This window comes from Athene cunicularia (genome assembly GCF_003259725.1).
Source record: "Athene cunicularia isolate RWA chromosome 17 unlocalized genomic scaffold, athCun1 chr17_part1, whole genome shotgun sequence".
NCBI lineage: Eukaryota > Metazoa > Chordata > Aves > Strigiformes > Strigidae > Athene > Athene cunicularia.
The window spans coordinates 1,225,034-1,250,997 of NW_020799122.1; the positions used below are offsets into that span (position 1 = coordinate 1,225,034).

At 40.1% G+C, this 25,964-nt stretch overlaps 1 protein-coding gene across 1 annotated transcript; it reads left to right on the forward strand.

Annotated features, from left to right (window-relative positions):
* The first annotated feature begins 96 nt into the window (after positions 1-96).
* On the forward strand, positions 97-25,964 carry PSMB7 (proteasome subunit beta 7). Its single transcript, XM_026860334.1, has 6 exons — positions 97-225; positions 518-658; positions 1,916-2,031; positions 9,755-9,813; positions 23,737-23,888; positions 25,768-25,964. The coding sequence occupies exons 1-6, from the start codon at positions 170-172 to the stop codon at positions 25,877-25,879; spliced, it is 636 nt and encodes a 211-aa protein (XP_026716135.1). The 5' UTR covers positions 97-169; the 3' UTR covers positions 25,880-25,964.

Consider the following 25,964-nt stretch of genomic DNA (forward strand, 5'->3'; position numbering starts at 1 on the left):
GTCCTGTGCCCCCCCCGGCCCTGCCGTACCCCGAGCCGCCCCGGGCCGTGCAGCCGGTCTCGCCGCCGGTGCCAGACAGGCCCCCTCTGGAGATGGAGGCTTTGGGAATAATTCTGCCTTTCTGTAGGATGGCATCGTCCTCGGAGCAGATACGAGAGCAACGGAAGGAATGGTTGTTGCTGACAAGAACTGTTCAAAAATACACTTCATCTCCCCTAATATCTAGTAAGTTGTTTATTGTGGCGTTGGTAATAGTATTGGGATTTTTAGCCATGTCCTTTGCTAACAGCAAATATTGTCTGCTTTGAAAATATAACTTATTAGTAAGGCATGGGGATTTTTGGCATTTCATTTAAACAAGTTATCTTGTTTCATGCTCTAGAAATATTGACTGTACGACAACTTAATTTCCTCAACTGTACAGTGAGAAAACTTCTACTTGTTGGATAAAGCAGAGAGTTATTTGTTTCCTCTGTCCTGCCCATCTTTTCCTAACTCGCTTGTAATATTTTTTCAGTTGTTGTGGTGCTGGAACTGCTGCAGATACCGATATGACAACTCAGCTGATTTCATCCAATCTGGAGCTCCATTCACTATCTACTGGACGGCTTCCAAGAGTTGTCACAGCTAATCGAATGCTAAAGCAAATGCTTTTTAGGTAACCGGATGGGTTTCTTGTTTATTAACAATGCTGTTAAAACCACTAGATAATATTTTAGCTCCTGTGAAGGAGCATCCTTCCTCAGCCTACTTAACGTTCATAACAGGACTTTAGGAAAGATTTAATAATTGCTCTCTCTGTCATAGGCTTTTGAACTGAGGTGGAAGAGAAATCAAGCCTACAGTGTTTGAGAGAATTGATACCATAGTTGTGTTACTAGTATTTACATGGCAAAAATAGAAAGACAGTAGTTTAATAAACTGTTGATCACACCCATGAAAGCTGCTGTGTATCTCTAGTGAGATGACTGGACCAGTAATAATCTTGTAATGTGCAGGCTTGTAAAATTGAAAATTTCATATGACTTGTAATAGAATTGCTACCTCAAAATGTATTTTATTTCCAGAAGAATGAAATGTTTAACTGTTTGAAGCCCACAGCTGTTAATATAGAAACCTACCAGTGGTATGATGAGACAAATGAGTAAGCTGGTTGGAAGTAGTACTAAGTTATCCTAAGATTTGAGTGCTTGACTGATCACAGTCAGTCAGTGGCAGTTGAGTTTCCTAACCAGCATCATGACGTAGAACCTACACTTAGAGTGAGGGCAGACCTTTAAGTATTCCAGTACTGTTTAGTACTGTCTTTTGCAGAACTAGAAAATGCTGTTGAAGGAGAAAGAGAGAATGAAACAAGAGTATTCAAGTAAAGTTATTGTTGAAGCTATTGGAAAGTCTTCAGGAAGATGGAATACAACAATGGAAAGAAAATGCTTTGTGCAACCAACTGACAGATAAATGATAATAATTTAGCTCAGTCACTTAATGCTGTATTGCTAGGCAATTTGCCTTTTTTAAAGTGTCACAAAACAATAAATTAAGAAGTTAAAGCAGCTAAGAACATCTCATGGGGGAAATGAAGACATTTTTTTGAAGTCTTTAAATAAAAACTTAATTGCAGATACAGGAATTTCATTTAAGGGTTGAAGACTGATTGGAATTCTCTCCCTGTTAGCACAAATGTGTCATCCATCCTACTTGCTAGTCCATTCTGCTTGACACTGAAATACACCATATTTTATTCAACAACTTAAAACTATTGCTCACAGATAGTAGAAGCAATCTTTCAATAAAAAGTATTGCAGAGATTGTACCTGGTGTAACCATGAAAAAACTTACAAATGCTTACATTGTGTTAAAAAGAACCAGAGCTTTATTGTGGACCTTCCAATTCACGTATAATCATTGCTCCTAGGTATCAAGGCTACATCGGGGCTGCCTTGGTTTTAGGGGGAGTAGATGTCACGGGACCTCACCTTTACAGCATATATCCCCATGGATCGACTGACAAGCTGCCTTATGTGACCATGGGTAAGTGCTACACCCTTGGTATTGTGACGCAACCGTCTGGTAGAAAGGGTGAACAAATCAAATGTAATGTGTTTTTACTTAAATTCTGTTGTTTGCTGGGAGCTGTACAAACCTCAGACTTCAAAGATGAAGTTGTACCCGTATTTGTAAGGCAGGTGCAGTGTTCTCTGTTTTCTAATGCTTTAAAAACATGGGCTGTTACACTATTTAAGCTGCCAAAAACCTGGTATTAAGAGAGTTACTGTGTGCATTCTCAAGCATGCCTTAAAGAGAAATGCGTGATTCCCAAAAGCTTGCTGGAAAAAAAAAAAATCCCTAGAGACTTGATTTGCAGGTAATCCTAACTCATGGTTCGTATGAAGTCTCACTTGGGGAATTACATTCTGCCTGAATTTTTTTTCTGTAGTTTCATTAGGAAGAAAATGTGCCTTGCCTCTCCTTTGGGACCGTTGTGTTTCTGTATTTTTTGCTGAGTAGCAGCTGTATTTTACTCAAGGTGCTTCACTGTAGTGAAGCAACACCTGGTTTACTTGCTACATATAATAGTTGGTCTTAACTACAGTATGGAGCTTCTCAATAAAGTAGTTTAATTCTGTCTATTGCTGGGGTCAACTTGACATCAGTAGCCCACCATCAGGTTATTAAGTGTTAGTACCCCAACTCTTCTGTCTGTAATGTTTTCTGTAATAGCAGTAATTAGAGCTATAGGTATGTGCAGTTCTGTGTGTGTCTCAGTTTCAAATTCAGGATTGTGATAATACCGAAAGCTGAAACTACAAATTTTAGCGTGCTTTTTTGGCATTTAGGTACTGTCAAGACCAATTACAAAAGCAATGTTCAGGATACATTGTAAAATACAATCTTGGTAAATGTATTCTTATTTGCTGTTATTTCAACTACAAACAAAAATATGGGATAATGGGCAAGTAGGTACTTTGTGGCAGCAGAATGTAAATCATCAGTAGCTTTCTGGAGTGTCTAGTCTTTCTTGCTTAAAAAGCAGAAACATTGCTTTGTTACTTCCCAGTTCTACAGAAGAAGATGGAGAATACCTACAGGAGAGAACAAATTTGTACTCAGTGCTGCTTTGCAGGAGCAATATTTTAAAGTTGTGAAGTGGCTCTTGAGTGTGTACCCCTTTACCTGTGATCTTGCTTAACAACCCGATTAGAAGCCTCTTAGGAGTATATTCAGGAAAACACTGTGTTACAAAATACAAAATCTTCATTTCTAACCTTGATTTGTGAGTTAAACTTGTCATTCCACCTATGTCTAACAATTCTTTGTCCATATCCTCTAGATAAAATTGTTTCTTTAGATGCCTAGTTCTGTTTTGTGATTAGTGAGGGATGCTTGGAGAGTCCCTGTGGTGAGAATCCTGAAGCAATAAGCTATAATAAGCTTTGTGACTTGCAGAAGAGCCTTAGTGATCACCATCATCCTCATATTTTTTGAGAAGAGAAATAACGCCTGCATTGTTGAAGGGAAGGACACACACATCTTGAAATATTACAGAACTTGCCCAGTCTTTGCCAAAGGGAGTATTTTCAATAGTAGTGTTGGCTTGTTTGATTAGTTCTGAATTCTTCTGTGATCAATAGGCAGTAATCTGGGAGTAGAGGGTAAAAAATGGTAAAAGATGTCACTGAGACATTGGTAAGATTAAACTAGAGCTTTCTGAGCTAATAATATTCTTGTGCAGTTTCATCTGTGGCTTTTAAGGTTAATGCCCTACTGAGAATATCATATATCTGGAGGAAGTAAAATTCCAAATGTAACCAGGGTTGCAATCATTTTTGCTCTTTGATCACTCAAGAAGACGCTGTACCATTTCAGACACGCATTTAATTTTGAAGGTTTGGATGATTTTAAATGAAATCTTGGTTTTGGTAGAGCTCTGGAAGAGTAATGTAGAGTCCAAATACATCAGAAAACAAAACTGATCTGGAAATGATGTGTCAGGTTAGTACATCAGATTCAGCCTGTGTCTGATGCAGTTTTTATGCTGTGATGGGAAAACACAACTTTAGTTAATCTTTTTCTGTTCGTGGTTGGCATCTCTGGATAAAACACCTGCTTCCTCTATGCGTGGAAACGTGAAAAGTTTTTCTTTTTCTTCTGGGCCTTTGCACTGCTGAAGCAGTACAGCTTTTAACCCAGTCAGCCGCTTACACCCGCGTAAGAACTTCTGACTTGCAGAGGCGGTGCCGCACCAAGAGATGGTGCCGTTACCTCAGGAACCGGCCGAGCACTCGGCAGATAAAATCCACCGAACGGTCAGGTGATGTCATTGTTCAGCCTTTGATACACAAAAAAAGTAAATTTCTCATTCTTATAGTTGTCTTATATCCAGTATTGTAGTACGCTGTAAGTGACTCCGTACTGAGAGCTGCCAGTAGTTGGTTGCCTGAATAAAGCCACAGAGTTTCCATTATGTACATGGTTACTTTCGTGTGTCTGTTTAAAAGCTTTAAAATGTGGCATTTCTGAAAATCCTGGCTGCTCCTCTTTCCCTCCACAACAATAACATAGCAGAAGTTCAAACAAGTAGGAAGTAGAATATCAATGGATTAAGTTCATTGTAGTTTAACCTTTGATTTGCTGTCGGCTTTACAAGGTCTGTGTCTGGTGATTACATCTCACTTTTGGTCGTGCTGTCAAACAAAGCCCTTCTTGGCTAAATGTCCTTTACCTCTCTATGCCTGGTACACTGCTACTTTCTCGAGTGACTACAATATATTTTAATAAAAAGATTAGGTTATGCATATAAAGAACTGAAACAACAGAAAAAGTATCAGAGGTCAAATCAGAGATAGTTGGAATTGCATTTCAATTTTAGACCAATCTATCATTTGCTCCCCCCCCCCAGGGCAGTTTATTAAGTCGGGGTGGGTATTTTTGGCTAGTTAATTTCTGGAAATTCAGTGTTAAATAGGAAAGGTGGTTGAGGTGTTGGGGTTTTGTTTGTGTTAATGTGCTGGAGTGTGTTTGTGGATGGACAAGAGTGGTGTCCTCCCTTGCAAGGGAGACTTAAAAGATACTCAGTGCTTACTCAGGAGTGAAAACATCAAATTAAACTGTTTATGCTGACAAAGGACAAAATTGGATTTCAGCAAACGGTGCAAGATTGTCTGATTGCTTGGCTTGTCTAGGAAAGCTTCTGGCCAAGACTTATAATGAAATGCATGCATAAAATTAAAGCACTTGAAGTCTGTAGTTCAGCTTTTGGAAACAGTAAGTATGTTCCTGTAGTCTCTAGTGGCTAAAGCTGGTCCCCTGGTACTGGTGTTGCTTCATATTCATAAATCAGCTCTTCATGCATTGGCAATGTCGTCCTGCAGAGCAAGCACTACCACTGCTGAGACTCAGCCCCTCAGCCAGGAACCAGGGTGAAAAATGATCCCGATCGATGGGGCTGTGGAGATCACCGAATTTTTACCTAGAATGAACAGCAAATTGAATAACAATGAGTGCGTGTGAATAAATGCCCTGTCAGGGAGCCCTGACACTGATGGATTAGCAAGTGCTAAATGTTGCTCTCTCAAGGCTCTGTACATCCTCCAGTGTGGCAAGCTGAGGTAGCAAACAGGTCCTTGGGTGATGAAAATGGACTGTGCTTAGCAATAAGAAGTTGTCTTCAGTGAATGTTCTGCTAAAAAGATCCAGTTCATCTGTTTCGAAAAGCTACAGCAGTTGCAAAACACGGTGGAAATGACCGTTGGCTGGATTTTTTTTTTTTGCTATGTATCAATAATTATCTTTCACTTTAAATCAGAACTGAAGCAGTAGACCAGATGGGATTTTTAAAGTGAGTTTATTACACTTGAGTCCAGAAAATTCTTAAATAACTTACTTGTGAAAACTTATGAAATGACCAATGTTTCTTAAAGAATAAGGAAAAGAAAATCTTACGGTTTCATAAATTACCTGGTTTGTGCTGATTATTGGACTGAAAAGCATTTGCCTCAGAATAGAGCTTTGCATCTCAGTTTCTGTAGGTCTTTATAATTGTCTGTCAATCAGTATTTTTATTTAGATGCTAAATTAATACCCCCTGAATATTTGTTTCTAAAGTGTAGCTTACTGAAAATGTATGCAAAGTAAGTTCTTTGGAATCGATATGGCATTTTTTTTCTTGATGATTGTTTCCAGGGTTGTTGAAGTAATAACCATTCATAGCAGTTACTGGGTTTTAAAATCTGGCTGAAAGGTGTTTTTCCTGAACGTTACATAATACAAATACATGATTTTACCAATTATACTTTGTTTTAATTATTATTATTGCTCATACACCAAACAGTTGTAAACTTCCAACTTTCTAAAAAAAAAAAAATTCCAACAAAGAAAATTTCCTGTTTCTGCATTGGTTGTGTGTTAAGATTTCAGACAAAGTTGTCTATCCAAGATAAATACCTGGTTTGGTATGACTCTGGATCTGAGCTCTGTTGAAGACACTATTTCATGACACATTATTGTGCAGCTTTCTTGAGTGTTTTAATAGATTTGAGGTTGAAGTGCTGCATCTTGGCAATGCTGAATCCTAACTGGTAGTGACTTAAATCAGTTATTCTCGGGTATGAGGTGGGAACATCTATCCCTAATTAATGGACGGTGTTTTGCAATGTTTGGATTTTTTATCTTTCTCCAGACATTATGTTTGGGAATTGTTAAGCTTGTTTCTACATAAAGGCAAAGCATGCTTGTTAAAAATGAATTATTGGTGGGCACTGAATACGTGGACAAGAGAACAGCTGTTTCCCTACATACAAACAGGTTCTCCATAGACCCTTAATATCTAAGTTTTCTGTGCTTTTATAGGTACTGCAATAAGAAAACCATACTTGCAATGTTTACTTAAGTTCACAGATTTTATTGCCAGCTCTCCTGTTACAATGCATAGCTTTCACAGGTCAGTGGAACTACTTGGAACATTGTGGGGTCGATTGGATCGTATGTGGAATTTGACAAGTAGAGGGAAGTCGGTGTAACTGGATAGGGAAGTTCACAACTGTGCTCACGAGCAACTGCCCGCTGCCAGTTTTCTGCGTTTCTGCATGGAGAGTCAATCAAGGGATGGGTTTCAGCCCACCAAATAGGGGAGATGGAGGGTGTTTCTTAATATGCTACAGGTGAATTATGTGCACATCATTAGTATTTTTCAAAACAGCTTATGCTGCTGTTGTCAAGCAGCAGATGATCTGATGGGGAAATACAGAAGTATACATCTATTTGTGCTTCTAAAGACATAATGTTTACATCTGGTGCTAGTAAGAGTAAAAAATTTTCATTGTGCTATTTAAGATTACAAAAATCTGTTCTTTCAGAGAATGGCTAGCTGTGCTGTGAGACTTTTGCTGAGGCACTTTTTTTTTTTTTAAATGCAAGCTTATAAAGCTTATGTTTAGGATTTATAAGCAGTAGAGGAAAAAAAAACCACAATCGAGTTTATTCAGCTTTTCCAGCATTACTTCCTGTTCTGTTAGAACCTCCTTGGGATCTCGGTTTTCAGATGTAAATGTCTACATATAGGTTTAATTAAATTAAGGCTTTCAGCAGCTCTTTGAAAACTTACATTATAGGGCTGTCTGCATTTATTTATTTAAAGTTGATATTAGGTTTGGCATTTATTTGTGTCTTGGAAACACAGTGAGATAAATAATTAAATAATAGTCCTTTCTACATAATGGATTTAATGTAACAGAATGTAAGGTTCCCTTCTTTATAAGCCTGCTGAGTTCTTGCCCATAGGTTATTTTGGAAACTTCTTTTAAAAAGGAGCTGGAAGAATGAATCCAGTCTGAGCCACACATGAGACTATTGCAGTATTTGTGTTATTGATGATTTTTGTCAGTAGAAGTTTTAAGAAATTAAGACCACTTTTTCTTAGCTCAGTAGCTAATGTAGTAATTTTTCAGATATACTACCGTTTATTCTTCAATTCTTGCACATTTTTGTAGTCTTTACATTCTCATTTTTTTTTCAGAAAGCCATTACCTGAGGGTAAGATTGTTTACTAGTTTTGAGGCTTCCCGTTGTGCCTATGGTAGGCCTTCATTTGAGTGTAGTAAGAATGTGGTCTTCGTTTGAGACCATATCTCAGATTTGGTTTTTTCCCTCATTAGAAATGTTCCTGTGTCATTCCACAAGAAGAATTATTTTACGGTTCAAGTCCTGTATTTGTTTTGGAACACACCTTATTTTGACCTTGTTTGAAGGATCAGTAAAATTCCTTTTATTTGTGATTTGTTCTGTGATATCAGTTGTTTGCATCAGCAGTTCATTTCTGCTTTTCCCTGCTTAAAAATCTTCTTTATTCCCAGTTTCAGCATTTAAAAAATGGAGTCACGTATTGCTTCGAGGTGTAAATGAATAGTCATTGCCTGTAATACAAGAACACACTTAGAGTGTCCTACTGCTTTTAGATGTGATGTATTTGGTACTGTAAAGGTAATGATCCTCAACCACGGCAATATTCTGTAACAGGAATATCTGTCATATTCATTGGGATTACCATGTTCATTGATTTGTGTCTGTAAATCTGCCGTTTCTACCCTTTAAATTTGATCTATAATTGGACCTCCTTAAATGGTTCAGATAAGGTAGTCTGTATTTTCTCAACAGTGTCACTGTCAGCTTCTCCTTTTTCATTATACATTCAGCAGACTTGATAAAATCAGCAGGACACCTCATTTGAAACTGTTTAATCGCTGCCTTTTTCTTTCACTAAACCATTGAGGTGGTCAAGCGATATACACAAATCATTTTAAATAGAAAATATGGCTTTCTCTGTGACCCAGCTAAACAGATAGCAGTATGCAAAACAAGTTAAAAAGTAATAAATGCCAAAAAATCTTCTAATTGGAGTAAAAAATTGCAGGTAACTTTACTCACTCCCCAAAAGTAGTGTGCTCTGAAATATGGTTAGGGCCACAGACGGACGAGGTATCTTCCTGAAGACTCACTCTTTCTGAACAAAGCAAGTTTATGGTTTCAAATAGTATCATACTGGTTTTCCTATCAATTTCTGGAAAGCACATTTATAACACCTGCAGTTACAGTGCTCTGGGTAGAGATGGCTTCTGTTCCATTACTGCGCTTGCACTGCATCCTTGAAGAGAAGTAACGTTACAGCCGCGTTTCCCTATCTGTCATTTTGTCTGTTCAGCTGTTATTGTTCAATGTAAAAATAATGGCACAAAGTAAATGCATAATAAACTGTTTAAAAGTAGATATGGGAAATAACCTGATGGCAGGAGCCAGCTACCCTATTACCATTGCTAGTTTACTCGTCCCCATGTGTAAAGGTGACTGTGCCAGGGCAGCTCGTTAAAGCAATCTATTCAGTCTGAGTGGCTTAGTATTAAGTGACATACCCTCTAATGTGGCCAGGCACAAAAGTGGGGCAGGAGAGATGGAGAAGTAGGATTTGCAAACTGTGGCATTCGGTTAACTCTCCTTTTCTAACCTCATTTTTGTATTTTAGTGTTCAAAATAGTAAAAAGAAAAAGGCTGTCAGAACCGGGACCAAGACGAGTCTGTGTACAGTAGCTATAAATTTAAATTAAAAGATTTAAAGAGGGTAGACACTTTGGAGTGTGTAGTAAGCTAAAGTAGACTTCAGTCTGGTTTGTGCTGCTGCTATTTGTTACCTTTTGCTTTAAATAAACCCCAAGCTGTATCTAAATACACTGGCTAATAAAGTGTCCTCATTTTGTTCCCGTAGGTTCTGGATCATTAGCAGCTATGGCAGTATTCGAAGATAAATACAAACCAGACATGGAGGTAAGAAATTTTTTTTTTTTTGGTAAACCTCTGTGTTTCTTGCCTCAATAATCCTTATGATCATAAGAATTTAAGAGGCTTGAAGCTTTAAAAAAGTTAAATCTCCTCTAGTTTTCCTGCACTTAAAATGTACTAATGTCAGCTTACTGCAAAGCTGTAAAAATTGATGGGTAAAATAAATGTAAGGAAATGTAGCTTCTTGCAAATTTATATATGGAAAAACTTGCGTGATTTGAATGTAAGTGAAAGCTTTAAAAACATACAATTTACTGATTATAGTTGACTTGAGGAATTTAACAGCCCCTGCATAGGCAATATTGCTGTTTTTCCATCAGTAGTCAGTCCTCTCAATCTTGAAAAGAGACTGTGTGATTGTAAAATCCACAAAAAATGTTCAAGTAGTGTGTGAAACCAATTAGATTTCTGGTTGATTTGGTATGTTCAGAACTAGTAACTGCACTTTTATTTTTAATATCTACTTAAAAGCTGATTATCAGAAGATGTATAAGGTTATGGGTTGTTTGTGTTTTCCTGAGAAAAACTGAAAAATACTTGATTGTTCATCATAAAGAATCATTCAGGAGAGCTAAAAGCTGGAGTGTCATGATTAGGATCAGAGTAAATGACACAGTTATGCAGTACATTATTTTTTATATTATCTATAGTATTTTCTTACCCTCAGTTACACCATGTTCAGTGCCTGCTAAACTAAACACTGAAAAATCCAGTTATCTGCAGATAATTGATGAAAATAAACCCAAAACAATTAAAGGGCTTTCTGTGACTGTTTTGTAAAGTGCCTCAGTAGTGTCAAGCCCTCTTTAAACCACATTAATCTCTTCAGACTTTCTGTGAATGCTTCTTCTCATTCCAATTGATTAATAATTCCACAGTAAAGAAAAAACTGAGAATTGAACACAAAATTGAAAATTGAAACCATAAAAAATGACTTGTAACACTAACAGCTGCAATAATTTCACCCTAAAATGCAGGTATAACAAATCTTACAGCTATTTAGTATCACTGAATATTGTGGAAAAGGGGGAAGTTGTTTTACTTCAGAAAAGGTCTTCAGATGTTCCTCATCTTTGTAATGCAACTGCTGTGGGTCATTTCCTCCCCTTCAGATGCACTATATTTTCAGGTAATGATCCCATAAGTCCACTGAGTTCCTCTCTAAATTTGATCAATTAAATTTAAAATTTAAAGTGATGTGCCGTATCCCGTTACATCTCCAGAAGAAACGTGGTGTGTAATACCAGTGGATTTAAAAAAACCCTCCAAATTACCAAACTTGTTTTGAGAAGTTTTACATTAAACTGCATAAAATAATAAGCATTTTTCCAATTATTCCTGGAACTGGCTTCTTTTCTGCTGGTATATATGAAAAAGTTGTAGGTGTGCAAAATTACAAGAAAGCAGCAAGATCAGGATTCCTGTGTTGCTGCTGTGTGTTAGGCAGTGTCTGAAGACACTGGACTTCTGGCCTCTAGTGTATTTATAAATGCCATCAGAAATACTGGAATATTTTTAATAGGCACTCAAGTTTCTTCTGCAAGTAGCATTACACTAGATGACTGATGGAAAGAACCACTAGATAGAGGTAGACTTTTTTTTTTTTTCCCCCCCCCTATCCCCTCATGCCGCTGTAAGAATGACAGAGTCTTTTTCCAGCCTCTTGTGTGACACCGCACTTGGCATGTGTGCTATTCATACTGAAAACATGGGCTACAAATCCTTGGAATCAACAGCTCCAGCATAATAGTCTGCTTTCAAAGATACAAATGTCAAAGAGCTGTGCTACGGAACTAAAAATTTCATCTTATTCTCAGCTAGTTTTCGAGCTCGTATTTTAAGTCATTCTTTGTGTAAGAGCAACCAAAAAAGGCACCAAAAATTGGTAAATCTCCAACTTTTCCTATTTAGAAAGGTCATCCTAATTAAATTGTCTTCGTACACAACCATAAATGGCAGCAGATATTCACCATTAAACCAAGCATGTAGAAAAGCAGCCTACCGGTTTGTTGAAATAGACATTTAGCTCTTTGGGATTTCCATGCACCATAACCCTTCCTTTGTTTTTACTTGAAATTCTGTTATCTAATAACAATTTAGTAGTCATATTAACAGAACCAGTCAAGTTTCAGGTGATAAAGCTCAATTGTACTCTTAAATGCTTCTTCCTCTTCTGTTATGGCTGCCAGCTTAAAATATTTACCTTTAGAGTTGGATGTTGTTGTTCTCCCTGTAAAGTAACAAAACAAGAAACGATATTTCTATTGAAATTAAACCATATTAAACTGGAAGTATGCTACCTATATTTTACATAAAACTTGATATGAAATTGCAATGATGATAAACTTAAAATTCCTGGAGATTAATTTAATAAAATGAGTAGAGGATTAATATTTTTCTGTCAAGATCAATGCTGCTTTCTTTTGCACTAATTGTCAGAATATCTTGCTAGGGCTACTGGAGGGTAGTGGTGTGCTTCAAGACCATCACATCACAGAAAAATGATTCAAAGGCAAACTGTCCTGCACCCTCTGGTATCGACTTGCAAATTAGCATCTGGAATGTAATTAAACAAGCTTAATGAAAGTAGCAGCTGAATACTACTGGAAAAGACAATCAGCTTTTTTGCCTCTGATATATATTCTGTACTATTGAAGCTGATCACCAAACGCATCGTGTGAGCACAGTTAAAAAAAATTAGCATTTATTTGAAGAATAGGAACTGTTTTTCATTCTGTTATGCTTTTGGCATGCACTGGTGTCCCATGAGAGCCATGCCACAGCAGATAGTGCACAATATTTATAAATCCATGACAGGCAATAATAGCAACTTGAAAAATTCTTTTGCTAGAATTTCAAGTTGAGAGCTGCCAAAAGCTGAGAGGATCAAATCTGCAGTGGCAGCTGCTGTGCCCTACAGTTAGAATCGTAGACTTTGAAGATGCTCAACTTAAAAAAAAAAAAAAATTAAAAAAAAAAAAGACGACTGCAGGCTTAGCCAGTTTTTGCAGGTTTCTAGAGCCCTGGCTCTCTGCCTTTTGAAGATGAGCTGCTGAAGCTTCTCCCACCGCCTGAGGCATGCTAACACCAGCAGGATGTGTTTTTTTCCATAGACTTAGTGTGTCTTCAGATTTAAGTAGCACATGCTTTATCAGTGCCAACTGTGATGGTCCTTTCCCTGGTTGCAATGCCGGGAGATGATCTTTACCCAACATCCTTCAGAGAAACTGCTAAGATAGATGGTGACGTACACAACTGCCACTTCTGCAGTCTGATTTATGGAGGCATGTTTCATTATGAAGCAAGTGCTGGCCTCTAGAGGAACCATTATAGATTGCTGAAGATGTGAACACTTTCAGCCCTGAAGGCCTGTGGATGCTTCAAAAATGTAATGCCAAGCACCTAACTACTGTGGAACAATATTAATCTGTCATGTGGGCAGCTATAGATCTACTTTAAAAAACATAAGTGGAAGAACAGCACATCTAATGGAGTGTTTTGAGCTTAGATCTTTCATTGCAGCCAATTTTTCTTTCAACAGAGTTTCAATAGAGTAGCCACCTGGTTTTCAAACCTTACAGTCAGAATTTGCAAATCCATTCATGCCTTCTGGTGTTAAACAATAGAAAAGAAATTCTCTGAGTCAGTGGATATGGAAACCATCATGATCTGGGAAAAAAGTTTCTACAGTATTAAATGCTGGAATTCTGGCTTTATTCTGTGGTTGTTGAATTCTAAGGGAGATTGGGGTGGAGGTATTATATTTTAATCTAGTATTTGACTTCTGTTGTTCGAAAAGAAGCAGCCTTTTGTCTGTAGAAGAATTACTTGATGTACAGCGAGGCTATGTTGTAGCCCTCTGACAAAAGCTTCATGTTTAAGCAAGGAAACAGGCTGCTTGTAACTTCATTTTTCTTTTCTGTATTTCATCAAAACAGCCAGGTTTAATAAAAAGAGGGTCCAAAAGGGAGAGAATCAGTAGAAGCCACAGAAAGCAGAACTATTGCAGGGAAAGGGAAGTAAATCTTTGTGTAATGAGTTCAGGGGCACGGAATAGGTGGAAAAAAATGGAAGGAGGTAGTCTGGCAGATATTTAATAATTATTTCTAAAATAGATCACCCCAAAAATGTGAGATTATATTTACAGTCATTTATTGTGCCATTTTTTAAAGTGTAACAGGAAATCAAGTGGTACTGAATGAAAAGAAAAATACTCTGGGGGTAAGAACAGATTAAAAATAAGAGCGGGCTGTTCTGTATTCCACTTGTAGTGTGGATGCTTACCCTGCTGTCCAAAAAACTGCATCTTGCTCTCCTACCAGAGATGTGCAGTCCTTCACCTGTTGGCCAGGTTGGCTTTTGTGCTTGTTCAGTGATTACTTTTGCTAACTTGTTTGGTTCTTACAAACACGGGTTAGGGAACAATCCGAGGAGCCATTCAGCTGGCAGATTTGGGTAATCCTCTGTGAAAGGAGTAATGAGGAGCAGACTGGAGGAGTTGGAGGCAGTAACCTTTTCAGTTAATAGTTGCAGCTCTCAGGGTAGGTGTGTTCACAAAGAAATGATAGCAAGGAAGAGGACTGGAAGTTGCAAAATGTGTAGACTCAGGCTCTTCTGGTCCAGAGTTTTTTTGTTTCTGGTTTTGCCGCTGATTTTTGAGGTATTTTTTGAGCAGTCCCATGTCCCCAGTGTGAAGCAGCTGAGGCATAAAGAATGCTTTCCTCCAGGTGCTCGATGTGTGCTGATGGGCTCTGCTGTTTCGGAGTAAAAAGTGGTCTAAATGCAACTTTCACTATGTACTTCTTATTTCAGTTAATGCACAACGCATAGTACAAAATACTATGAAAACATGTCACTTTCTTCCATTTTTAAACAGCTGAGGTACAGATCTTTCAAATGTTTCTGTGCTCGTCTTTCCTACCGTCCCTCAATTTGGTGGTATTATTTTTGTTAACCACTGACAATAATACTGACCTATTTTTGGAAACTGTCAAAATGCTCTAATCTTCAACAATAGTTGTCTCATCAGTCTTATTTAGCCTGCATCTGTGTGATTCGAGGCTCAAGAGCAATGACAAGCTGCATATGAATTCTGTATTCATTAGTGATGGTGATCAAAATGCCTGTGTCCCCGCCATAGGGCTCAGGTGTGGGAGTCTGCAGGCTAATCCCACCAGCTGACATTCGGAGGTTTAATGACTCCATGGGAAGGTGACCACTTGCTGGGAGGTTTGTCGGCTGAACTCAGACAGCAGACAATAGAGATCAAGCCAGACTATCAGAGTTAAGCTGGAGAGCCTGCCTGAGATACTTGAACCCCTGTTGGTGTCAAACACAGAGATTAAGTAAATGGGGCGGGGGGGGGGAATCCGACTCTGTGAACAAAAATAAGTACTTGTGCTCTGTGTATCTGTTTATTTCATTAGCCAGTGACAATAACCGAGACGTTTAGTGGCATATCTTCACTGCCTTTTCGGAGGGAGCTCGTGGCAGTACAGGTTTCATGCTTTCCTTGCATACCTGTATCGTTGTCTCCTTCAGAGACTGCAGTTTCCACGGGTACTCGGGTGTTAGTGCAGACAGTCATCCAGGAAATAAAGATTTAGCATGCTGTTTCTTATTAGATTATATTAAAATTATTCTGCAGTAATCTGGTTTCTGCTAGATCCACTGGGTGGTTAGTACAGTTCTCATCTTTCACAGAGTTGTGCCCTGGATTGATTTCCTTTGCAGAGCTAACTTCAAGCAGGAAATGGGAAGCCGATTTAAAATACGCTAGCTAGATGTGCTCTGGCATGGCTGGGATTACTGGGGAGGTGTTTGAGATGTGTGTTCTGCATCTGGCAGAGCACGATTTCCATGTGGGAATCAGGTGGGAAACTGCTGACAATACCAGTCTGAGTTACCAGTGATACCCAGTAGCACCTTCTTCTAGTTTTCTGTTTACAGACTATGTCGAGGGAAATAAATGTTACCTTAGTTTAAATTGGGCCTTGCAGCATGACAAAGAGCAACAATTTCTTCACCTTCATGAAAGTAACACTTAAACTTTCTAGGTAATAATGTAGACAAGCTGGTCAGAAGCAGGGCTCCATGTTAAGAGATCATTTCACCGCACAGGGTGGATGTAGGACAGGTAATTATTTTTGATGCATTTCTCAGGAGCAGGTGTTGCAGTTTAAATTGTTTCGGTTTGTATATCTCCCATAACTGCAGAACACAAGCAAAACATACTGGAAAATATTTCAGATGGCAGGAAGCCCGAGTGCTGCTCCTGTGGCGAGGGCTGTGGAGACAGAGTGCAGTTTCTGTCTGAGCGGGGCCAGTGCCGGGACCGAGGCAGAGGGTGGGAGTCAGCCTGCACTGACTGAGCCAATGAGCTTTGTGCAGCATTTCGGTGGATTAGGCAGGAAAAATTACCAGAGGGCCCAAGACTTGTTTTTCCAAACAAAATGTTGACCTTCATTCCCTTCCATCTTTTTTTCAAAGGTAAAGTCTCAGTCACATCAGCGGAGATTTGCTTTACTTGAAGGCAGACATGTTATTGCTGGATGTTAGTTTTTTGATGTGCAGCAGTACTGTATAGTAATTTTAATTGTCATCTTTTGCATGGTTTACAGATCTGGCTATGTCCTGGTAGCGAAGGTCTGTTACTGTACAGTAACGTGGCTGTACAGAAAATTGAAGATATCGCAGTGTCAGAGTAGAACTTGCAGCCTGGCAGAACGTACAGCTCTGTTACTGCTGAGCGAGTTCTTTTTATTTTGAGAATCAGTTCCTTAAAAAAACCCCATGAACTTCACACAGACATGAGTGAGGGATTAAATGAATTTTCATATTCATCCTTAGTCCGGAATATGGGAATAGTATTAAAAGAAATCCCGTAGTTGTGAGAGGAGCTTGTAACTTAGTTCTGTGCCGTTGGAAATGCATGTAAGGAATGACATGTAGGAACTAAGGTTATTGAATAGTAATTCCGAATCATATAAGTTTCTTGCCTTGGCAGGTAATTTGGCATAAATTGTTAATGTAAATCCAGGTTAGTGGGGAAGACATTATTTTACTAAAAAAGATAAACTGCTGATTAATTCAGTATAGAACTCAATTACAAATTGAAAGTGTCTCTGCGGGACGCCAGTACCCTAAAGACAGCAGATGTTGAATTGATACTCCAGCATATTTCACACTGGTATGAAATATTAACATGGTTTATTATACTTGTGTGGTGTACGATATCAGAAAGGGGGAGGGTGGTGATGATTCTGGGCTTGCAGACTTTAACCATCGGAACATGAAAAAAACTGTAATCACCGAGAATAATAATTAGGGACTAAGGTGCATTTTATTCGAAAAGTTCCTTGTAGAAACCAGTTAGAAAAATAAACATTTACTAATATATTATTCACAACGAAACTGACATCAAATGCAGCGGAGAATCACCTGCTCCATGATTCTGTGATCTGGTAAGGAATGACTGTAGGTACATTTGTGTAAAAATGTGAATTGCTGAGGTTTAACAAGACTGTTAGATCAGTGCTACGCTCTGATTTTCTTTTTGGGTAATTTCCTGCCCATGCCATATTTGTGCTGAAGATTGCTACTTCCTAACAAAAGTAATTTTACTGGTTTTTTTCCTGTGTAAGGTAGGCAGCACAATGACCCTGGTGTGTTCGTAATCCAGGGATTTGAGCAGCCTGGGGTTTTGTCTTTTAATGTACTGTTGTGGTGATGGTGGCACGGACAGGCTCTGTAGACTTGGCACTCGAGAAGGTGCCCAGTGATGAAGGGAGCAGTGGTGCAGGGAAATACAGGAATGTATGTAACTGATACTGGCCTCTGTTTGTTTGTTTTTTGTTTTTTTTTTTTTAACCCCCCTTTTGAATAGAAGTCCAGCTTTGAAAGCTTGCGGAGAAGTTAGAATTCAGACAAATGTATTTGAAGTCACCATTCCAAACAGAAGGCATGTTCCACAGCGTTTGAACAGGATGTATTCTGGAGAGAAAATTCTAATCATATTTAATAGTCTTTGAGTCCTTGACACTGTTTGTTGTGCAAATATTGAGTCATTCCCTTGCCTTCCTGCAAGTGAATGAAAGTAATGTTTCAGAATTTGGAGCATTTCAGTTTCTTGTTAAATAAGGCTGTGGAAACAGAACTGGAAAATAACATGATACACGTTAACCCTGATTTAAAATAACTGTGCAACACACAAAGTAATAAGAGTTATTTTGCTTCCCTCCCCCCTTTTGCTTTAGAAACCACTGAGTTTCTGTTCATCTTAAAACAGCTGTTCAGTAAAACTAAATAAACTTGTGTATAATAGTTGAAGACAGATTTTTCTTTAAAGTTTTTTCTTTAGAGCACACATGATTCCAAAATAGTGCGTGGTTGAAATTCAGCAGAACGGATCATACCTATACAGGGCACGGGTTTAGTCCCAATATTCGGATAATTTCTGCCCATTCCTCTTTGTGCACGGATTGGTGGTTGTTCCCAGGACCCATCTTGGTGTTTTCCTGCTCCATGTCTCCCAGATGCTGCTGATCTTACAGGCTCTGATTTTCATAACCCCTTTGCCTTTGGTGGGATCATTGCTTTAAGTCTTTCTACTTGCAACTTCTATCTTGTAGATGGTTTTGTGCTGTAGTCATTTGGCATGTCAGTTTAATGCTGTTTTCTGTGATTTGGAGTCCTGATCCTACATATTCACCACATATATCTATTTTAATAGCCTGTTTTGCATTGTTTGGACTGTTAAATCTCAGCATTCTGCCTCGAACTTCTTTTGTGACTTCTTAGAGCACAAACAAAAGATGGTGGAGGAAGGAGGACAAGGGGGTGAAATAGAAAGACTGGCTACTTTTAAATTTCATTTACCTGATCAAAGATGAAAGAAAAGCAAACTATTTTGATTGTAGCGTAGGTCTCAAAAAATTAAAAATTATGAAACAAGGTATGTCATTCATCTGCTTAGGAGGTACTACTTGAAACACTTTTTTTTTTTTTTTTTTTTTTTTTTTTTGGTGAAGGTATGTCATTCATCTGCTTAGGAGGTACTACTTGCCAGCTTCTTTCCACCTTCAAAAGGTGGCCAAAACAAATTCATTCTCACTAATGGAGTCTTTCAACCTCCCCTTACAAGAAAAACACAAAGTACTTTGCTTCTCAGTTTTGTTATCTCTTTGGACTTAGCCAGCAGATTTTAGCATTGCTTCCAGTTACATATTGATCTCCACCGCGGCGTCTCCCAACAGGCAGACTTAGACATCCTCTCGCATGTTGTAGTCTGCTGATTACTCTTCCAAAGTCTAATTATGCTTCTGTAGGTGCTTATGTCCTTCAAGAGGTATCACTTCCCTAGCCCCAAATTCCCAACACTCCTTTATAGATTTATTTTTTATTATCATTGTCCTTCCTGAAGCTTCTGATATTTTTTTTTTTTCCCCTTCTCCTTCCATGTAAGTCTTGTGGGTTCTCACTTTAAGTAGGATAAGTAGGATCAATGTTTTACACCATAGAATGTGAACAAATTTCATTTTATTTAAGTATTTGTGGTTTTTTATAATTTTTATGAAAATGGTTACACGCTATCTCATTAATTGTATACTAATATTCCTTGTGCACTATATTTCAAATTCTTGGCAAGTTTTACTGTTGGAGAACTGCGCTATGTGTCATATCTAACAGTATACTGGTGACCCACAGAAGGTATTAACTTCACTCTGGTAAGAATTTAAAAAAAAAAAAAAATCCTTTCTACATTTTTTAAATCTGGAAAGGGCATCTCCCTGTTTAACTTGTTTGCAAAGCTGCAAAATGTTGAGGAAATAATATTCACAAAGGCTTTCCGGCTGCTCTCTTTACTGCTGGAGGCATGGTGATAAACTTGTTTAAGAGCTATTAGTAAAGACAGCGTTAATACGGTGTAGAAAGAGCCACATCTTCTGTAAGAAAGTCTCTTTCCCTTTCTCCTTCAGTAGCATTTGAAATCTGGAAATTGCTTAAGTGAGAAGAGAAACTTGATTCAAGTCATATACAAGAATAATGTGTAAAAGTTCCTTATTGGTGCTGTTTGGGACTTGTACCATAGCAGCTGGAGAGGGGTAATCTATCAGTTCCTGAGTGTCTACAAAATGCAACTCTCCAGATAACAGGTTTAAAGTAAAGATTTAATACAGGCTCTATCTACTATGATGTTGCAGTGACAGTTTAAAACTCATTCTCTAAATCTCAGCAGACTTTATAGCTAGCAGTGGGCCCATATAAAGCTTAATGGCATTACAACACATAAATCATCTTTTAAAGATGCTACTAGTAGCGCCGATATTAAATGCAGACAATTGTCTGTGTTATAAATAATTTATCAAACACCATTTCAGATTAGCCTTCCATGCTGAGTTATTTATTTTAGCCTTTACTGTACTATTCCTAAGACACGTTTTGAAAGATCCATTACTGGTCACTTTAATGAACTTGGGGGTCTGTTTCCCCCCCCTCAAGCACCGCGGTACATCTGTGGTGACCATTACACGGCTGATCTGGACCTCTTTGCGCCTTTTACAAGTGCCGCCCATTTGTCATGTAGTGGTAAATGGAGTTGCACATTGGAGTCCTGGGACACATTGTGCGATGCGGTGATGGAGACAAACAGATAGCTCTATAAAGTGCTGCTTGTCACCGCTGACTTGTGTTACAGCGCATCACTCTCCCTGTAATCTCATTTCAGAAGCAGTGTGGACCCGAGAGAATGCTATTCCCAGTTAGCTTGGTCTTTGCAACCGTAAAGTAGGAAGTGCTCCTTTTATATACTCTGAACTTTTAGGGTTTTTTAAGATTAATTATTACAGTGCCTCATGCGTGCCCTGTACTTAAGCCTGTGTCAGCACTTTTCATGCCTACCCCCTATTTCCTGATGGAAACCTGCAGTCCTTGCTAGAACTTGGTGTGCAGGATCTGTCAAAGAAGGCTGTAGGTTGTTTGTTGTTTTTTTTTTTTTTTCTTGTGGCTATTCTGGTCATCTTTCTAAATTATGAGAAGAGGAGGAGGAGGAGTAAACAGCATGGAAGCAGTGTTTTCTAAAATTAAAATTATTCCAGGTTCGTGGACTAGGCTGCGCTGTGTCAGATGGAAGAGCTGAGGTTACATTTTAGGCTGTCTCAGTGTAGCGGATGCCTTAGTGCAGTTACAGCTGAGCTCTACTGACTGCACGGGGTATTTTTAGAGCTATTTTGATAACAGTAGGTTGATAGAGTACATTTTTTAAAGTAAATAAAATTTAAATTAGTGAGAGGACTCTGTGAGACTTACATTGTTTAAAAAAGATTAAAAGGGAGAGTGGAACAAACCCCCACCAATCTGCTTTAGTTTTCCTAAGCTGTGGTGCTTTTTTTATACTAACACTCACGTAATAGCTTAAAATTATTCTGGTTTGCTACCACAATTTAAAAAAAAAAAAAACTACACACACTTTAGTATATTTACTGTCACTATAGTACTAAAATACCCTTAGCATGCAACAGATCAGCACAAGTAGTCGTCTATCAGTTGAATGAGGAAGTACTCACTTATCACAGTTTTATTACCAAAAACACCGAAGAAAGGTACAGGAATTATTTTTTCAGTATGGATGTTTTGTTCTGTGTGGCTTGGTAGAAACTGTTGGTTGTTTTTTTGTTTGTTTTTTTTTTTTTTTTTTTTTTTTTTTTTTTTTTTTTTTTGGTAAGAGTGATAAAACTGGGAGTGAAATAAGAATTGATGCTATTTCTCTAGTTTACTGAGGGGAAAAAATGCATCCCTCCTGGTCAGTGCCTTAATGAAGCCGTTAGAAGAGGACTGCTGTTATTAAGCAGCTCTTTTCCAGAGGGCCATCGGAGAATGCGGGGCATGTGCTGGGAGCAGACGTGGTCGTAGCTGAGCTAATTTTGGGCTCCTCTTCAGCCGCACTTGTACGCCGGGGCCCGTGCAGCTGCTGCCCGCTCAGCCGCGCCACGGGGCGGGATCCGGGCAGACACCGAGGCCTTTACAGGCAGCAAAGTTTCTAAAAGCTGCATTTATCAAAATCAGCGTTGAATACTCGCTCTCTTGTTCACAGTCTCTCGTAGCAGATGATTCAAAGGTGCGGAATCCCAGCAGGGATGAGCGATGGTGGTGAACCCGGCCCTCAGCCGTGATCGTGTTGGGCTGAGCAGCAACTGCCGAACACGGCGGGAGGGTCCCCCGGTCCAAGTTTCTGTGCTTCAGACACGGTTTAGTCTTTTTCTTTCTTTACTGGACCCCGTACGCTTCAGTCGGGAGTTGTCAAGGAAGGTTGTTCTACGCCTTTGAGGGGAATGAAGGGTCTCGGGTTCCCGGTGGGTACTCGGGAGGCTCCTGAGCAGCCGGGGGTGTGGGGGCACAGCCCGGAGGCCCTCGGCAGGTGGCGGGAGTTGGCGGGGGCTCTGCGCAGGCCTGGGGTCCGGGACCACCGGGGACCGCGGGCAGGAGGGACTCGGCCCCGGCCCCACACGCGGGCAGTGCCGTGCCCTCGGTGGCGGGGACAGAGCACAGGCCTGCACCCGGCTTTTACCAGAGGGAACACGACAGATGAGGTCAGCAGCTCTGCAGCGTGTCTTCACGCTCACCTCCCTCAGTTACGGCGAGGAACTACGCGATCGCCGCCTGCAGCAGGTTATTTCCAGTGGCCCCGGATCTGTGTGTGGTTTTTCAGCGAGGCCTTTGAAACCGAGCGAAGCGCTGCCCGGGGGCTGTAGAGGGAGCCCGCGCCGCTGCGATGGCCTCTCCTCTTCCTCCTCCTCCTCCTCCTGCAGCGGGGCCGTGGGGCAGAGCCAGGCGTCTCCTCCCCATCCCGGCAGCACCCGCCGCGGCTCCGACCGGAGGGGGATGATGCTTACGGCCTGCTGTAGTATTTTAGTGGAGCCTTTGATGCATTGGAAATGTTTCCTCGTCAGAGACACTCATCTGAATGTTGCTTCTGTTTGTGTCACACAGGCTCCGGGTCCTTCAGGCTCTTTTGACGGTTCTAAACAGTGAATTCCTGAGAGCGAGGTGCAGGGTGCGCATTTCAGCAGCTGCACGTTTGCCCTTTTGAAAGGAAGTTGATACACAAAACCTCTAAGCAAACTTTAGAACTTTTGGAGGATTAGTGCATGGCTTCAGAAGCAATAAACGCTTTATTTCCTGTTCTACTTCTGTTGCAAATATGGTTCTACTAGCTGCGAATTTAGAAATAGGCTTTTGAAATATGTAAATACTTTGTGCCTTAAATGAACTATATTAAATACATATTTTGCTTTAATTACCAATGGAATTTCTGAAGTGTGTAGCAGAAAAGAAACTAGCAAATTTTCTATTTTTTCACTTAAATGAACTTAATTACACGTTGCTGTATTTTGACAGAGGTATCTAGTTGGACCAGTGGTTTCAGCAGGTTCCTTGAAATTCTCTGTACTTGTGTTCAGGACTGGAATTGAAGGTATTAGCCAGCCCTGGGTCAGTGCAGGCCAAAGCTGCTTTGCAGCACACGTACTATTAAGATGAGATGAATAAATTTTGCAAACCAGGCTATTGTACAAAATCACAGAAATAATTTTGGTACTACAGAGGATGATTAAATAGTCCCTACCTAGGGAAGTCTTGTAACTAAACTAGGCAGAATCCTTAATTTGTATGCAGTGTTACACAGAGGGCACTACAGGGAACTCCTAACGTGCACGTGCACAAAAGCCTGGAAGATGAAACTTGGAGAATTTTTCTCCATTCGTTAAAGCAGAAGAAAAAAAAAGTATCTTAATTTTGCTTCTTTGACTGTCTTCACCAAGTCTGGTCCGTCCTGGGGGGTGAGGTTGTGCCTGCCCTCCTGACTCCCGGCCGGGCCTCGCGTGTGCAACAACGGACTTTTAACTCTTCCAGGAGGAGGAAGCCAAGCAGCTTGTGAGAGATGCCATCGCAGCTGGCATCTACAACGACCTGGGCTCCGGCAGCAACATCGATATCTGTGTTATAAGCAAGAACAAGTTGGATTTTCTCCGTCCATACGATGTGGCCAACAGAAAGGGGGACAGGTCGGTATTCCTGAAGCTCTCCGAGCTCTTCCCAGCAATCCCGATTTCCCGTAATACTAAATTTTGTCAGTATATTGAATTTCAAGTAAACAAGCAAACAAAACTAGTGGCTGCAGCTGAGCAGAGCTGCTGGGGCAAGCACTGCTGTGTGAAGGAAACAAAGGAATTGCCTTGCTGCTTCACCAGGCCCCGGGGCTGCTCTGGTGTCAGGCCCTGGGAGGGAGCTCTGCAGCCCTACACTTGTGATGGGGCAGATACTTGGGTTTCTTTTGCTGTCAGGCAGCAACCTCACTTTGTTTGCCGTGTTCTTGCTGAAATTCGTCTGGTGTCAAAGCGGAGCAGCACCACGGTGCCCTCTGCAGTCCCGCCTGATCCCGCCGGGGGTGTGACAGGGTGCTGCTGGGCGTGACCAACCGTGAGAAAACTCCCTGACCCCAGCCTGGGACTGTGAGGTTGTGTTTGATTCTATTTCTCGAGGCCCCCTCCTAGCCAGGGACTGCAGAACATGCTCTGTGCAAGATTAAGACAACACAGGCATGGTTTTGATCACTACAGTTTCCCCAAAATTGTCCAAAAATACACTGATGTTGAAAGGACAGTTTCCAGGTAATGGCTAAATACAGCAGTCACAAGAGGGTTGTTTTTGGTTTTTTTTTTTTAAGTTGGCCAAAACATGAGTCCCCTTTCATGTATTAAACTAAAAAAGTGCCTGTAAGCATTCATGCTTTCCTAATCAAAGTCCTCTCAACCATTCCCACTATGTAGAAACTGGTGCTTTTCCCCCCTCCCCTTTGGCAGGTTCCATCAGAGGTTTCTGCACAGCCCCCCCTTTGCAATTCTCCTGAAAGCCCCGGGAGGGGTTACACAGCCTGTGCAGCTATTGTAAATGCTTCACAGAGGTGACCTTTACTCTGTCGCTTGTTTCCTTAAGACGGTAGTTCTGAACCTCTTAAAAATTTTGTCATGAACATTCAAGCATGGAGCTGTCTGGGAGCACGGTTACGTTTAGGTACGCGTTCCGTGGTCTCGTGTTAGGGATAAATTGAGGATCCGGAGGTGATGAAATTCTGAAGTGGTGGTGGAGGAGCTGGCAAACGTTCCTTCTGAACGCTCGGGTCTGTCGTTTGATGAACCGTGCTGCCTCATCAGTGAAATCACAGCCCCCAAGGCAGTACAGGATTTTGCAATATGTACTTTTCTGTTACGTGTAACAAGTTGTGCAACTTCTCAGTCCACTGCCAAAATAGTAGAATGTAAAGAAACTGCTTTTCCCCTTTTTAAGGCAGATGCTATTGCCACTGTTCCAGGTAGAGGATTTGGATTCCCTCAGTGCAGTGCCTCATTCTGAGCAGAAATGGCTCTGGGAGCTCAGCTCAGAGAGTTTTTATTACTTATTTATTATTTGAAGTGAGATTTGCATTCTTCTCTGTAAGTGGGTGAAAAGGGCGACAGCTCCTTTAGCCAGGTGCAGTTCAGGTTTTGGAAGTGTGGCTCGATTCGAGGCAGTCTTTGTGTTAAGTGTAGGCTAATTTTAGCACAGAACTCCAAAGCTAACGCATAGGTAAAATTATTCTAAATGAGTTGCAAAAAATAAATAAATTGCTTGATCTTTGAGCAACGATGTCCTACACTATAATGAGACCCCCACTCCTACAGAAGAGCCTTTCCAGTTAGTCAGTAATTATTTTTTTGAAGACTCTTTATGTTTCCTAAAACCCACTGGTTTATCTGAAACTCAGTTACTGCAGTTGGTTTAGATTTTGCAGCAAGTACAGTTCCTTTACTCTGGACCTTCCTAGAAAACTTCTAGAGAAAGCTGATCAGGTCTAAAATTTTAAATGCATTTTTCCAGCTTAATTTTCACCTATTTCTTTAACAGGTATGGTAGGTACAAGTGTGAAAAAGGAACAACTGCTGTGCTGACAGAGAATGTGGCACTGCTGGAAATCGAGGTGGTGGACGAGACGGTACAAACCATGGACACGTCCTGAACGGCCCCGGGCAAGCAGCGGGAGCGTATTCCGGCACCTTCCCGAGAAACCTCCGCCAGGACAGAATAAAGAGGGTTCTGACCAT